General features: G+C 42.4%; 1 protein-coding gene across 1 annotated transcript; it reads right to left on the minus strand.

Annotated features, from left to right (window-relative positions):
- Positions 1-620: 620 nt before the first annotated feature.
- On the minus strand, positions 621-9,384 carry LOC309439113 (NELL2-interacting cell ontogeny regulator 1-like). Its single transcript, XM_082051251.1, has 4 exons — positions 9,340-9,384; positions 7,056-7,198; positions 5,188-5,276; positions 621-1,008 (listed from the first exon to the last, which is right to left on the minus strand). The coding sequence occupies exons 2-4, from the start codon at positions 7,177-7,179 to the stop codon at positions 937-939; spliced, it is 285 nt and encodes a 94-aa protein (XP_081907377.1). The 5' UTR covers positions 7,180-7,198; positions 9,340-9,384; the 3' UTR covers positions 621-936.
- Between the last annotated feature and the right edge of the window lie 6,895 nt (positions 9,385-16,279).

Consider the following 16,279-nt stretch of genomic DNA (forward strand, 5'->3'; position numbering starts at 1 on the left):
TTCTCAAATTTAAGTGGAACCTCTTGTGTTCCAATTTGAACCCATTGCCCCTTGTCCTACTGTTCATTGTCACTGAGAAGAGCCTGGCTCCATCCTCCTGACACTCACCCTTTACGTATGTATAAACATTAACGAGGTCACCCCTCAGTTTCCTCCAAGCTGAAGAGCCCCAGCTCCCTCAGCCTTTCCTCACACGGCAGATGCTCCACTCCCTTCATCATCTTTGTTGCCCTGCGCTGGACTCTCTCCAGCAGTTCCCTGTCCTGCTGGAACTGAGGGGCCCAGAACTGGACACAATATTCCAGATGTGGTCTCACCAGGGCAGAGTAGAAGGGAAGGAGAACCTCTCTAGAACTACTAAGTACCCCACTTCTAATACACCCCAGGATGCCATTGGCCTTCCTTGCCACAAGGGCACAGTGCTGGCTCATGGTCACAGTGCAGACAACAAACAGAAAGGACTTTCACCATCTTTAATACACAGGCAAAGCCTACAGAGACCACAATTCCCTGTCTCAATACAACTGGGTAAGTCGCCACAGAGGTATGTTCGTATTAGAGACAAAAAACAGCTGCAAGTGTCTCTAGACCACTGCTGGCCATATTTATCTTGTAGGTTACACTTGGCCAGCTGTGATTTAAAAATAACAGCAGGTAAATTTTTCCCCCACTCTAATACCAAGTAACAGATTTACTGAACTGAGCCCTTATTGGCAACCCAGTGGATATGAAAAGAGAGTACTTTTTTTAAAAAAAAAAAAAAAAACAACAAACAAAACAAAACAGAGCAGACAAATACATAAGACACAACCCCATAATTTCCTCAGTACATTGGGTTATACATGCTTACAAGATGAGCTCCATAAAGCTGTATTTTATACAGCTGCCTTTTAAAAACCGCTGAACAGGTGATACTCCTCAGCTGGCCTCCAGGATTCAGTTCAGCAGATTTGCAGCTACACAGTCACACAGATTTCTCTTTTCCACCTGAAGAAGCAAAGTTTCTGTCTATAAGAGAAGGGGAAAAAAGCAACATCAAAAACCATCAGTGCTGTAAAACTAATTAGCTCCCAAAGAGAAGTCCACTTTCCTTTTGTTCTAAGATTTGGGATTGGTTGTATGAGATGAGGCTTAAGGTAACAATTAAGAGTTAGTGCTTACAGCTCTGCAAAATAATTTAGCTTTTGTGTGATTAACTGGCATACCAACATGGTAATAATTCTTGTGACATGGAGAAATTCAGTCTGGTACACATTCATGGTTTTTATACTAGGATATTCAGTACGTGCCTGGGTGCTATTATTTTTGTTTAAAGGTACTTACAATCTTACTTCAACTGCACAAACTGGAGCATAAGCTCTCAAGATCACAAGAAGTTTAAAAAAAACCCACAAACCCATCAGCGATTCTCATTTCTACTTAAAAACAGGCTCAAAAAGATTAAATTTAGAGTGTTACAGCCTGGACTCACTGTTGTAAGTTATACAGAGAAAGTAAGGCATAATTTACCTCTGTTTTAACTTATCTTGCTTCACTGTTGTTATTGTTAATATGCTGTTGGGGACTAAAATAGACAATAGGTGGTGAGCTGGCATACAGCCACCACAGTTCAAGCATGAGATGGGATTGATGGACTCTTTAAGGAAAGGAGTCCCAAACCAGCGAGAGCAGAGGTCCCACAGCTGAACTGGGGTTCATCAAAATAATTGCTGCCCGCGGTGTAACGTGGGTGGATTGGGAACTTCTTGGAGCTGGAGCTGGGTATGATCGGAAAGGCCTGCACCTCTCAGCCTACCTGAGCAAGAAGGATTAGAACCAGGGAAGGGACAGCAGGGCTGCTTAAGGGAAATTCAGGAATCCCTCCTCTCTAGCAAACACACACTTTGGTTTTCCGGGTCGTTTGGACCACTTGTGGCTTTGGTAGGTACATGATGGAGCACAGAGCTGCTTGACATCTTCATCTCAGTTTGTCTGTCATGAGCTGAAGCTGTATCTGAGAATGAGTCTGATCCAAGAGTGGACAACTACCTTATTGTCAAGGGACACGCTGGCTGTGGGATGTCCACTCACCAGATTAATCTCTACACAAAAAAAGGGCATTATGAAGACTACCAGCTCTCAAAGCCAGTGAAATCCATTCTTAATCTGCCCATCTTGCAATTTTTGTATGAGATGGAATTGCCGCGTGATTAAAGGCTGTGTTTGAAAATCCATGTTATCCATTGACCCACATCAGCTACAGGCACTTAGAGCAGAGCTGGGCTGAAAGATCCATCCTGCTTATCACCTCCCTTCTTACTACAGGAAAAGCTCTCTACTGGTCAAGTCTTTTCCCAGATGATAAATCACTAGACACAGCCCTGTGGTTCTATAGTAAATCAAGTATCACTTTGATTGTTTCAGCTGCCCTGTAAAACTGGAAAGATCTAATCAGACTTTGCTGATCACCTAAAAGATGCTCAGTCACCACCTTCTAACCATCTCCTTGACATCATTTGCAATAGTTTGAACAAAGGAGGTTGACAGCATGCCAACAGCTTGGGAGTGAAGCCCCAAGGCTGCTTACCATCTTATATATCTTTAATAACATTTCCAAGTCTTTGTTTTTACTTCCATGGGCACGTCTAACTTCATGTGCTTTGAACATTCCAAATAACCACTGACAGTTTAGAAAAGAACAAAGAACAAACCGAATGGCACTAAATACAGCATTTCTAACTGTTTTGTGAGCATGATCACAAAACCATTTACACAGAGATTTGTTATTGTCTCCTGGTGGGGTAAAGCAAGTTGAAAAAAATCTGAAGATTGTGAACCTACAAAAAAATCTGATAAATTCCAGCTGAAAACGCAGTTCCTGAGCTCTTTAAAGTTGAATGCAATGTCCACTGGTTAACTCTGAAGAACAGGTTGGAATTTTGGAAAGAAGTATGCAAGACTTAGAGTGAACTGTGTAACCCATGGACTGGATTTGTTCTGCAGGATTTGTCTTTTATGGGCTGCTCCCTGCTGGCCTCTGTCTCAAGCAGCTTCTGGGTACCGTACGGCTGAGAGCTGGCTGAATGGTTTTGATGGTAGCAGCTCCCTCCCAGCAGCCCAAGAACCCTCTCCTAGCTCATGGCACACCATGCAGACCAACACAGAGCCAAATTAAGTGTGAAAACTCTGATTTGTGCAATAAAACGATATGGTTTCCTCTGTACAGAACTGCAGGGTGAGATTTGAAGGAGGAATTGAATGGGAATTTTCTCTTTAACCTTGTGGGAATCCCTCCCACTCCAACATTGTCAGGAGCTGCTGAGTCATCACCTAAAAATCTTGCTTGCAAACAAAAGAGAGTTTTTCAAGGAAATTAGTGTCTCCAATGGGAATATTAACAAAGGAAATTACATTTTCAGGGACAGAAACATTTGTCCCACTGAGCAGCGAAACAGACTAAAACAGTCAAATGTAAAATATATATGTGACTGAAAGCAATTGTCTTAAAACTCCCAGTTTGCATCAAATTGGGCCACAGCTGAATAATAAAACTAAGAACTGAAACACTGTAGAAGGCAGTTCCAAGAAATCCTCAACTCTTAAATGTTTCCGTGTATTTTGAAGATGTAGGCAGAATTCCTAGCTTAATGACTGGAATAGGCCTGTCCTAGTCCAGAGGCACCAAAGATCTCAATGTGGATTCAATTATTTAGATTTTAAAGTGATAAGGAAGTGATAGGTTTGTTTTGGTGAGAATATGTCATGGAGCCACATTTTCAGGCTTGCTTGCAAATCTAGAGCTGTGACAGTAACAGGACATGCCTCTCAACCAAACCCTTTCTGTATCCTCATTTGCTCTCCTTCACTGTCTTTTATTTTCATTTTCTTTAAAGTATTAAAATACAGCTGCTATATTTTGGGCTTTTATTACTACTCCTGCTTAGGATATCTGTATTTTATAAAGCTTCTCTCTTGGGTCTGCAAGCTGTAGGTGTCATAAAGGTCACAGCCATAGCTGGAAAACCAGAGAAGATTTCAGCAGTTGAGATATTTTTGAATGAAGCCTTAGGAATTCTGGTGTAAAGTTCAAAGGTTTGTAAAAGAAGGAAAAGTTGTACTAGAACCACTTTACAGCACCAACTGAAGATGTTGTTTGCGCTGTCTACAGTGCTCAGCAGATTTATTTATTAATGAGATTTCTTAATGAAGAAGCCCACAATACATTTGACCTGTAATTACTGAACAGATTTTGTTTAACTGTAAACGTGCTACATACCAATCTGGTTCTGCTGGAATGTTTGTTTGTTTTTCGTAGTATGTCACAATTTAAGGCATCTTCATTCCTGCACCTGCATTTTCACCTAAATGTGATGGACCCTGCTGGGGATTACCTTCAACCACTCTTCAAAGATGCCAGTTTCCAGGCTTTGAACTGCAAACAACCTTGACCACATATTAGAAAATCAAAAAAGGTTTGAGTGCCTTCTGTTGAAACATCTGTGGGAGAGCGTAGATACAGCACTTACCCAGCTAGAGGGTCCGCAGGAGCTGGGAAAGGAGCTCCCACAGCAGCTGGGATGCAGCTACTCACACAGTACAGGTTGCAGGAGCAAGAGACAGCTTCGACTTCCCTCACAGAAGGAACATACCAACCTTGGCAAATTCTCCACACTGACTGCAAGCCAAACAAGTTTCACTCCCTGTGCTGTTCTACTTTGTGGCATTTTTCTTCATTATGGAATCAGAGCAATGAAAAAAGTATCTATAAGGTGTTTTCTCCCTTATCCTCTCCCCAGGGGTAAAAGCATTTTATTTTAATAGGCTTTTTGTTTGAGCTGGCTTTCTCTTCTTGGCAAATAAATATAAATGATGCTCTCACCTTAACTCCCCCTAACACAAAAACAAAGGCTTGCACTCAGCATTTGGAATGACAATAGCAGTGATAATGGCTGTAACTGGGCAAGAGAAGGACAGAGGGCTGAGAACTGTCAGTTCATTCTTTCCTGGGGTTCCTAGTGTCCCTGATACCCCGAGGCAGAAGAATTCCACAGATTATTGCATAGAGACGTGAAATGTAATTACTCAGCCTCAGAAGACAGGACAGTACAGTTGACTGTCTTGTGCAAAATCCATCCACCTTACCTACTTTTATCCACAGCATTTTTCTTCTGTATTAAAGAATACCAAAGAAACTGAATGTTTCCTTACCCGTGTGTCTAGATTATATGCTGTCTTCTTCAAATCCTGCAGAGCCCTCTGCATGAACTCAAATGCATGGCAATCAACACAGGGGCGACCTAGGAAAGCATTTAGTAGAGTGTTTAGTACAGAATCATGACTATATGGCATGAAGTACTAAGTAGAAGGAATGAAAAGTGATTTTGAGTATGAGGAGGAGCTACAGAAGAGAGTCCACACAGTGAGTACTTATGTATGTACTCGTGAACAAACCACGTTATTGTAAATAGTCTATCAATGACAAAAGAACTACTTCAACAAATTTGCATTAAAAATTGTCTTCCTCCTTTATTGCTGTTCCCCTCATCCTTCTCTTGTCACAGTTCATAGCGTGGAAACATTAAATTCATAACTTGAGTCTTTCATTTACTCCACCAACCCTGAGCACATTTGCAACCTCATCTTCAGATTTTTCGGAAATTACCTCTGAAATCATGAGCCCATTCCCTATAAAATCTTGTCTCCTAATCTCACTTGAGCTCTAAATAGAAAGCTAATGAAATAAAATTGACTGCATTATCACAAAGAGAGATCACTTAGCCTGTAACTTTGAATATGATACAGCTTTGTCCAAAGCTAGTGAAGCAAGCAGCAGATAAACACAATGTCCTCTCATTAGTGGGTGTTGCTGATAAGCAGAACTGCTGCATTCTGGACTAATTGCAATGTTTAAGATACAGTTCCCATCTCTAGAGACCCAGACTGAAGGTCACAAGGCTTGCTTTGCCTTGATCGTCATGTAACACAAAACTGTGCCCTAACAGATAGCAGCACTGAGACAGAATAAATATAGACATAATGAAATGTCTTCAAATCGTCAGGCTCTACATATGCTCTTATTTGCTTCCCGGTGCCTGCGCCTCTCTGACAACTTCATAGGAAATATTGCGTAAGTGAGAAATTCTGCGTGCAGGTTTAGTTTGCTCTTTGAGGTCTGGTAAGGAAGCAGGGATGAATATTCAGAGTGATGTCGGAAAATCCTGCAGTGTCTGTCAGCCTTTTTGCAAACACTTGATATTTGACTGATTTGCACATGCCTCTGATAAGCTGGAGTATGAGCTTCCAGCTCATGATCTGTGTGCTAACCAGCAGTCAGAAATCCTGCCTGCTGGAGAAAAGGAGTCTGCCAAATTCTTTGGCCAGCTAGGAAAAACAAAAAGAGATAAAAAATAAACATTGAACCATATTACAGACCTGCTCTTTCACTGTTGTACCACCAACCAACCTTCATGTTATTACATACATACCAGGCATAAGGAGAGGACAGCATTTTCCACATCACTTGGTGCAAGGACCTGCCATTATGTTTATGAGGTAAATTAAACTCAACACAGACCAGCAAAGGAGAATTAGGTGGTTGAAGCCTGCAAGATTAAGTGCTGACAAAGTGTGCTTTCTTGGCATCTTCATTGTGATTTTTCTAATAGAGACTATTGCCTTTAATATATTATAGTAGACATTACCAAGAATGAAAGATGTCATGAACAGTCAATGTCAGCTGAAAAAAACAAGTTTCAAAAATGTCTCTGAAAAGCAAACAGGGTGACTCCTGGCATAGAAAGGGCTAACACAATGACAGAAATAAAAGGTACAAAACAGTGGCAGATTTCAGGTACAAGCAAGACAGCAACAGACAGGAGACAAGGGTGAGAGAATGGAAATCTTGGATGCAGGAGAAAAACAGCACTGGTATGCTATCAAGTTGTGATTTTATAACGTCATAGGCAAGACAAGTCCCAAATAGTTTTAATTATTTGGACAAGGTTCAGTGAAATGAAATCCTGCAACATTAGAACCACAGTACAAGCTGTAAGAGAGGACTGCAGGGTGGTACGTACTTTCTGCTGGGATGGCTGTTCCCGCTTCTTGATCCGATCTAACGGGCTCTGTGAGCAGCAGTGCAACCACAACAACTAATGGAACGGTAAGGGCCACTCTTCTCAGAAGGCAGGGTGCCAGCATCTTGGGAATGAGTGTTTCTCTGCTTATCAAGAGACACAAACAAGTCAGATTCAAGGCTTTGTTACAAAGAACTTAATGTTTCTGACACCTAAAGCACTGGCGGTCTTCCTTTGAAAGAGGAAAAAACATCAGAAGATATAGAGCATGGACAGAAGTTCTCTGTGCTTTTCCAGCAGTGCACATAAAACTCAACTGGGAGAGGATGTCCCTGGACATGAAGGAGAAAATCCTAAGTCCCTAGACAGTTTTTGGTTTCATTGGCAAGCTGGGATGTAACTTTGCCTGCTCGGTGACTCCAATCCTTTTTCTAACTACACAGTCCCAGACCGGCACATGAATCTGGACAGCTGGTTCACTGTTAGACCTCAAGATCTAAACTGCAGGGATTATAGAGCTGGCTGAAACAGACCTGAACCTGGAAATGAAGTTTTTACCCACTCACTTGCTTTACTGATGTACCATCTTTTCACAAGTATAACAACTAAAGGTAGCCATTATCATTAAGTATGTACCACACTGATCATAAAAAATTACTCCTTTATGAAAGCAGCTGAAGGAAAATACTTTTGTTAAACCTCCACAGAGTCATAGGCAGAATTTCTAATGGTAAATGCATCAAAACTCTTTAACCTTCTGTTTCCCCTCCTAATCTGAGCTTCGGACCTCTATTTGCAGCCATCCATTTGCTCCTGAACATGACAGCCAGGCCACACCATGCCCTGAAGACAGGCACAGTCTGGTCCAGCAAAACCCGTCCTTCACACAGAGGTAAACATATATATATATAAGTACACAGGTTTCAAATTAAGTATTTTCTTGATCCAGCAGGTAAACTGTCCAGATCAAGGGGGAATATGGGAAACCTGGACTAGGTCAAGCTGTCTATTACAGATGTCAATCCAAGTCTCAAGGATGCTGGCAAACTGCCAGGGTGGTCCTTAGTTCAGCCAAGTTTACCTTCTGTTCCTGTATGTTCAAATGAAGAATCAAATAAGGGTAGGTTGTAGCAACACAACAAAATCCACATGAAAATTCTCTTTAGCTGAACCCAGGAAAGCAGGACAACATTCTGTCTTTTCCTGATTTTTGAGTTGCTGCATACTAACCAAATGATGTTGCATAAAACCATCAAATTTGCATGTGCTGAAGGCAAGAGTACAAGCACTCCTCTAAACAACTTATATGTCACATTTGGAGGGGCAATGGAGGGAGGTAGGAAAGGTTTTTCCCCATCTTGCCACAAACACAGAACGGAACAAGTTTGCTCTTGGATATATGCAATCCACGATTTCAGACACAACTCATCTGAAGCTGCAAATTCTGCATGAACACTTGCAGCACGTGCAAACCAGCAATTCACCCAAGAAAGGTGCAGCATTATACGCATCCCTTTCCTGTGCACCTCAACCCAGACATTAGAGTAGGGGATGGTTCAGAAGCAAGACACACACATACAAGTAGAATCACTGATATGTTTGGGCCCACACCAAAAAAAAGACCTGGCAATGTAATTCCTTTAACCTCAGAATGGGTTTCCTCTCCCTCCCACCATTTAGAAGTGACCTGATGTGATACTTTTTTTTATGTCTACGAACCTTAAACAAAGGGATTAAAATAATAACAAGCAACTTGTGTTTTCTGTTTTAATTAATCATTACCTGCAACCAAAGAAAGTATTAATACAATTGAAGACACCAGGCTTTGCAACAGGATGCAGCAGAGTGTCTCCAAGTAGCAGTAAATTAGGATAATACCAGCCTCCTTTGAAAGTACCTAATGCAGAAGCCTCCTGGTCAGCAGGAGCACAGGCTGTTCTCCTAGCTGACCATGAGCACTACAAAGGTTCAACAAAACAAAGCGGATTTGCTGTTAAACTTTTTAAGGGTACCTCACGCACCACCCACCCCACTGTCAGCTCTGCTCCATATGTGAGCCCCACCGCAAAATAAATGTTCCCTGAGCGCAGCAATCACGTCAGATCACATCTAACTACTGCCTCTTAGTTATTCCATGTTATTTGCTACCTGCGAGGAATAATCGTGACAGGCTTCAAGGGTGGTCTCTCTCTGCAGTGCAACTGGGAATGGAGACGGATCTGTGCGCGGACTTCTGTGAAAGAGAAAAGTCACCCCCTCTGACAAAGGAAAAAAATATCAGTACCTGATCTCTCTTTCTTTCGTCTTTGTGATGGTCTCTTTGAAATGGCCGCTGCAAACTGCTAACAGAACAAGTGCAGCATTTCTGAGCATGTGCACTGTCTCTCTTTAACCTTCTCCGAAAGAGGTTATTACTATGGGGAGATTTCTGCCATGGCAACAATGCAGAGCTCTGCAGCACGCAGCACAGATTTAAAGAGGAACAGGCTGTGTCTCCCAGCTCTGGGGAAGGATGTTTCTGTTTTGACACATGAGTTCCAGCAGCGACTTACCTGCTCTGGGTAAGGTTTTTAAAGCCGGGTCATTCGATTCATCTTTCTTGAAGTCTGCTGGAAGCTTTTCCCAAAGTCTGTGCAGCTGGATGCTCAGCCTGCTCCAAGAAACTTGCTTCCCTAGTGCCTGAAAATAACCGTGACAAATTACACCTGATTTGTGGTAAGCTGGCAAAAAACATGGGGTCACATTCAGAAACTGCAGGACATGTTGCAGGTGAGACTTTGGCGAAGGCCAGTAATTGTTCAGTGAACAGTCTGCCATTGGAACGGTGCTGAGTTACAGGGGTCATGACGACTCACACCCGCTTTCCTGGGCGTTTCTGCGATCCCAGGAACAGCTGTAGGAGTGCAGGGATTTAAACTGTGAGGGGGAAATTGAGTCTGAACTCAGAGTAAACTTCACCCCTTTTTCCAGCCTGCACCTCTTCCCCTGCCAGCGCCCACGAGTGCTGCATCCAGGACAACACTGACGGCGCTTGTGCTGAATGCAATGCAATAACGGAGCGCAGGAGATAAAAGTGGTCTTGTCGAAGCAAAGCTAAGCTCAGGGGTGACATCCTCCTCCCCAAAACACATTTCCCATCACAATTAGACACCAGCAGCTCTAGTTCCAGGGAGAAGGAGCACAGCTGAGGGCAGGCGCAGCACAGGGAATCGTGCACACAACTTCAAAGGGACTGCGTTCTGTGTTTGCTTTAGCCAGTTCAATAGGGACTCAAATGCTTTCATGGTGACATTTGGGGGCACTCAGTGTCCAGGAAGGTCAGGCACACAACCTTTTTTACTCATGAGCAGAAACTCCTTCTCAGAATTATGACTAAATGACTGGCCAACACGTTTCTTTTCCATGTGCTCTCTAACCTGTCTTTCCTGTACAGCCCTAGGGAAATGGTTTGCTCCCGTTAATTCAGTTTTTTAAGTGCGATGCTAAAATTCCAGGTTGCAATTTTCAGTGTGTAACTATGATGCTATATGAAGTTAGAGCATCCACAAGTCAAGAAGGGATTAATTATACTACTGCCATCCTTATATATCACAAAAACAGAAAAAAGGGAAAAACTGTTTTTATAGACTGTTCTTTTGGGCAAACAAGATTTATATAGCATTTCTTACAGAGATAACCATACATAATTTGGTCTGATTAGGTATCTGCCTAAACACAAATTTAAAATGCAGAACTTTATTCATTATGATTCTGAGCCATCTGATCTCATACCTTGGCCTCTCTTCCTGATAAATAACATAGATATTCACATATATATACACACACACATATCACATATATGCCTTTTATTAACCCGTGCTCTTTATCATTCTCGGTAAATCTTGCCCTGTTCTCCCAAATCCATTCCTTTCTCTATCACAGCAGTAACACCAAGCAGCCAGCCCCAGTGGCTTGGGTGTTGTGATCGATTCATTCTTCTAGACCCATGCAATGTGCTTCTGACTCCATTAAATACAATCTAAAAAACCGGTTTCTGCCATTCTCAGCTGCCAAATTCCTTGCTTTAAGCATCTCATACCAGCCTCTGCGACCTTCCTTCTTTAGCCTTGTCCTAAGTCTACTTGGCCTGCAAGGAACAACTTCCTTTTTAACGTTTTAGCAGCATTTCCTCGTTATTCACTTCTCTCCACTTTGTACTGTGTTAAGCACCAGCTTTTCTCTTTGCTGAAGCTGGTATTTTCTCAGCTGGAAAATATCAGCTCACCAAGAAACAGATCTACCAAGGAGGCAGAGACTCTATTTCAGTATATATTTACTTGAAAAATATTTTGAAAGAAGTATTTTGACAGCTTTTGAATCGATAATTTCTGGCTTTCTGTTTCAAAATTATTTCATTTTTAAACCTGAGCTTAACAAAGTAAAAATACATTTCATGCTCAGTTCATGGAATTGCAAAGTGGGACCAGCTCTTATGTTGAGAGTATGGGGGCATATCCCCACCGGATCATTACAACCCCAATAAAATATTACCTTCTCTTATTTCCCATGCACAAAGCATGGGTGGCACAGATGGTAGCCCAAGGGCACCCCAAAACTGATCTGGGCCTATAGAGCACCTGCACTACAGCCCTCAGCAGCCGTTTCTCTGGTGTGCCCAAAGTTGCAGTGGTGGTTGCGTGGTACCTCGGGCTAAGTGTGAAAAGTGACATTCGGGTGAAAGCTGGAACGCCCTGACTTCCCAGCTGCCCTGGGGGATCATTCATGAGGGAAGCAGGGAGAATTTATAGTTTCTTTTTGTAATAAAGTAAAATGCAATGGATTTTTTTTTTCAAGATCCCCACCAGCTAGAAAGCATCAAAGCACTGAGTTTCAATTTTTCATCTTGATAGCACATGTTTCGATACTATAAATATTTCTGTGGGATTGGGAGAAAAGCTCAAGCCTTTATCTCTAAGCCTCTTCACTGCTTGGTCTCTCCTCGGCTCTTAAATCTAATACTCTGTCACAGCAGAAAACTTTCTTCCCTCACTAAAGATAACAGATTCTGTCGCTTCTCCTGCAGACACTTTTATGCTTTCTCACAACCTGCCTTCTAAATCGCGGTAAAAATCTCCCCGCAAGGTGCCATCTTGTCTTCCATCAAATCCTCTTTTAAGCTTTACTTCTGCCACGAATCCTACAAAGCGCTGCTGCCTGGCAGAGCCTGGGGAAGAAGGCGGCTGTGACTGCTGATGGGATGCAAATGTGCTCGTTATTCCAAAATCTGGCTGCCTCACACCCCTGCCCGAGTCCCCCCCTTGTCATCCCACCACAATCCCGCCTGCAATGGCTGGAGGGCAGGGGCTGTATCTGCACTTGTTGCCGCAGCACCACAAGGCCGGAGTGTTGATTGAGGCCTCCAGGCAGATGTGATGAATAATATCATCAAAATACCTAAAGCTGTTGAAGTTGTCCCACATGCTGATACATGAGCTATTCACAGAGCAAGCCTCTTATTCTTTTCCTTCCAATTTAAAGCTCTTGGGAAGTGTCAGAGTGACCAGATTAAGAAATTAAGCCCTTCTTTGTTCCCTGAACAGGTCTTGCATGTCTTGGTAGCAGTAAATACTTGCAATTGTTCCTCTTGTCATTTTTCCCAACAGTAATTTTAGGAATAATTTCCTTGTCAGTAATCTGATTCCTGCAGTCCCTATCTGTCAGAGTGTGTCTCAGAAACCATTTCAGGCCCCAAAAGTCTTGAGTTTCAGTGCCACACTAAGGCTGGGCTCATATCCAAGTCTGACTTTTCCACACAGATCTAAGGGAGACCTGCACTGTCAGAACTACTTGCTGCTTTTTGGATGAGATGTTAAACTGAGGTCAAATCTTCCAGCATCTCTCTGGGAGTTGAGAAGCATTTAAAAATCCCATGGCAATATTCAGGAAGGGTTAGCGTTAGCTGAGCTGTCCTTGGCTTGCACTGTCCCTATCCACCCTCCTGCACATACATCTTTGGGGAAGCTGTGTTACAAGCTGCGCTTGAGCTATTTCTAGGTACATAATAGTTGCAACTTTAACTAGTTCGCTAAATCCACAGGGATGGCTTCAGTACTTTGCAGCAACTACAAAAATACACACACATATGAGTGGGATTTGAACCCAAGAGGAAGAAACTGCTGCCTTTCGAGCTTCCCATTCTAGAACCAGACCTCAGAGTTCAGGGACTTCTGACTCGGGTGGCCTAGAAAGATAATGAGATCTCTGGGCTGAGAAGCAGTGCGCCACTAGCCAGCTTCCCTGCAAAGGCTGCCTTGAAAAATAGCAACTGAGGAAATGAAAGGAAATGAAATGGCTAAAATTGCAACTTTATCCATGTCCCTTTTTCCCCTAAAAGGTGTTTATTATCCGAAGCCTGAATAAGGACTCTCAGACTTCAGAATCCAGAAGACCCACAGTCAGTGGCCTCCAGATCCATTCCCTACTTTAGGAATCAACTCCTTTGCAGCTTGGAGACTGATCCAGGATGACTTTTATGACACCAATACTTGGATCCCACTGATAATCAATAATTCTGACATTAAGACCACTATGACTTAATGGCTTAAAGATGGATGTGCCTTCATACATTTATGTTTGAACACAGCATGTTTAATCTCAGTTCATGTTTACAAGACATTTGCAAGCTGACAGATACAGCTTCTCCTTTTTACAATTTTTTTCTCCTTTATACAATTACAGTGCTATAAATTGCAAGCTGGTTAGTGCTGCACTATCAGCTGTTGCACTGTGACTGCACAATTTCCAGCTAAGAGCTTACTCATGTCTGCCTTCAAAATGTCTTGAGAATGAATTCCTAATTTTGATCCAAGGATGTTCATACACAGTGGCCAGTGAGAAATAAGCAATTAATATTCCTTAAGTATCGTTATAATGGTCACAATCTTGGCTGAGATGCTGGAAAACAGACCAGAACCACCCCTGCTAAAAGCGTGGCTAGTTACAGCATATGTGACTGAGTCAAGAATCAGTGATCGGAGTTAGGACAGACTCCTATCCTCAGGAGGTCTAGAACTTAATCTAGGCAGGGATCAAGTTCTAAAACACACTTATTAGCAGATAACACTCCCCAAGTCCTCAGGCTCACCTGGCTATCGTTCAAGAAGGGAGACACAGTGACCACCAGGGCAGAGTGGGTTATTTGTTCCTGCTGTTAAAAGTGTAACTCTACAACCCTCAAATGAACAGATTAGGCCTTCTTCTGAAGGAAAAAAATATGAAGAAACCTAACTTAGACTTATTTGCTAAGTTACAGTTAGGAGAAGCAACTACTGTCAACCTGTATTAGGACCCCCAATGCTGTCCAAATGCACTGTAGGGCACATCCCATACTGGACGTGACTGCCTTTCTATGCTCTGACAGCCAGTCTCAGTTTCTAAGCAATGTATTCTTTCATTTCTAGCAACCTAGGAGATATCTTTGCTTGTTTCCACACCTGTCCTCCTGGTCATGTTATTGGTTTCACTGTGCACTAAGTCACATTAGCGTATGCAGAAAGACAGCACTTAGGCTCCAGCTAGTACAAGGTTCCCATCAATTTTAGGCAGACGAACACATGGCCACTTCCAACACCCGACAACATATGCAAGGCAGTTAAGTATCTCATGCCCCATCAAACTCATCTGATGAAACACAACAGCAGTTCTGCAGCTCTGAGAATATGCAGAACGCACTTTAAGAGAGCTGAGAACAAATCAGTCTTGGTGATGGCATTTGTCTGCACAAGCAGCTTCAGAAGAAATATCATGAAGCCAGAGTCTGGCCAGAATTAGAAAATGCTGCAAAATGTTCCTCTCAATAAAAGGCTTTTAATAGCCAGCAATCTCCCAGTAGGCTGAAATCTTGAAATGTTCCACTGCAATGCTTAGTTTTCTCCTGAGCTCTTTCTAGTCTTCACATTTATCCACTTAAAAAGCAACAAAAATCCCTACCATGGGCAAAAAAAGTGTATTTTAAGGGGATGAGGATGTAGAAGGGGAACAAATATGCCATTATGATAGGTGTATTAAAAACTCTAAAGCACTCAGATGTATATTATTTCAACATCAGGCTGGATCAGGCTTTGAGCAACTTGATTTAGGGAGAGATGTCCCTGCCTGTGGCAGGGGGGCTGGACTAGATCATCTTTAGAGGTCTCTTCCAACCCAAGCCGTCCTATGAGTCTATGATTAATAGATGGTAGAAAGTCTTAGAAACCGAAAAAGCCTGGAAAATTAATATTCTCCTCTTGTGAACAAAAAATAAAATTTTGCCCATCCATACAAAGAAAACTCTTTGTACTTCCATGCCTCTCCTTGGAGCACAGAGATTCATCTATAAGTCATTTAGCAATACGAGAAGAAGATAATGGTAAATTTAATTGTGTCAAATAAGCTGAAGGGCATGTGGGGAGCAGCCCCATATATAGGTCAGATTGAAGGAAGATTTCCTTTTGTAGAGAAAAGAGCAAGCACAGTCATGCAGGAGGCAGACAAAAGTGGGGAGTTAAGTTAACATCAAAAGTGTTATGAGATAAGAGAGTAAGCTGGGTGAGGAGAGAAAAAGAAGGCCTCGTTTGGCTGGAAAAGTGGAGGAAAGATCCATGTTCTTAAACCTTACAAGTCCTTGGACAAGATCGGTATAACTGTGATGGACAAAAATAGAGGCGAACAAATACATGGAGGTGAATAAATGTTTGGAGGTGAACAACAAATAACATTTTTCTAGACCCTCTCAAAAATGTCAATAGTCATATTGACACTCCGAGGAAGAAACAGATATCCTGATTTTGAAGGTCTAGAACTGATCCATGAACTACGGGATGAGTATCAGGGACGCTGCCTGGTTGTGTAGGGATGGGGTCAGGAAGGCCAAGGTGCAGCTGGAGCTGAACTTGGCAAGAGATGCAAAGAATAACAAGGGCTTCTAGAGGTACATCAGCCAGAAAAGGAAGGTCAAAGAAAACGTATCCCCCTGATGATCAAGACTGGCAAACTGGATACAACAGATGAGGAGAAGGCAGAGGTTCTCTCCAGTATGGGGTACTCTCTAGACATGTCCCATGACCATGACTTCTGTGAATTACTGGTTTTAGAAACTTAAACATCAGCAAATCAAGAAAACCAGGATTTTCACTGTTTTGCTGGAACCCAGAACTGTCAGGAAGCTGCAAGCATGTCTGTCTGACAGGTGAATCTGCCTGCCAAAA

This window comes from Streptopelia decaocto (assembly GCF_964273445.1).
Source record: "Streptopelia decaocto genome assembly, chromosome: 4".
In the NCBI taxonomy this organism is placed as follows: Eukaryota; Metazoa; Chordata; class Aves; order Columbiformes; family Columbidae; genus Streptopelia; species Streptopelia decaocto.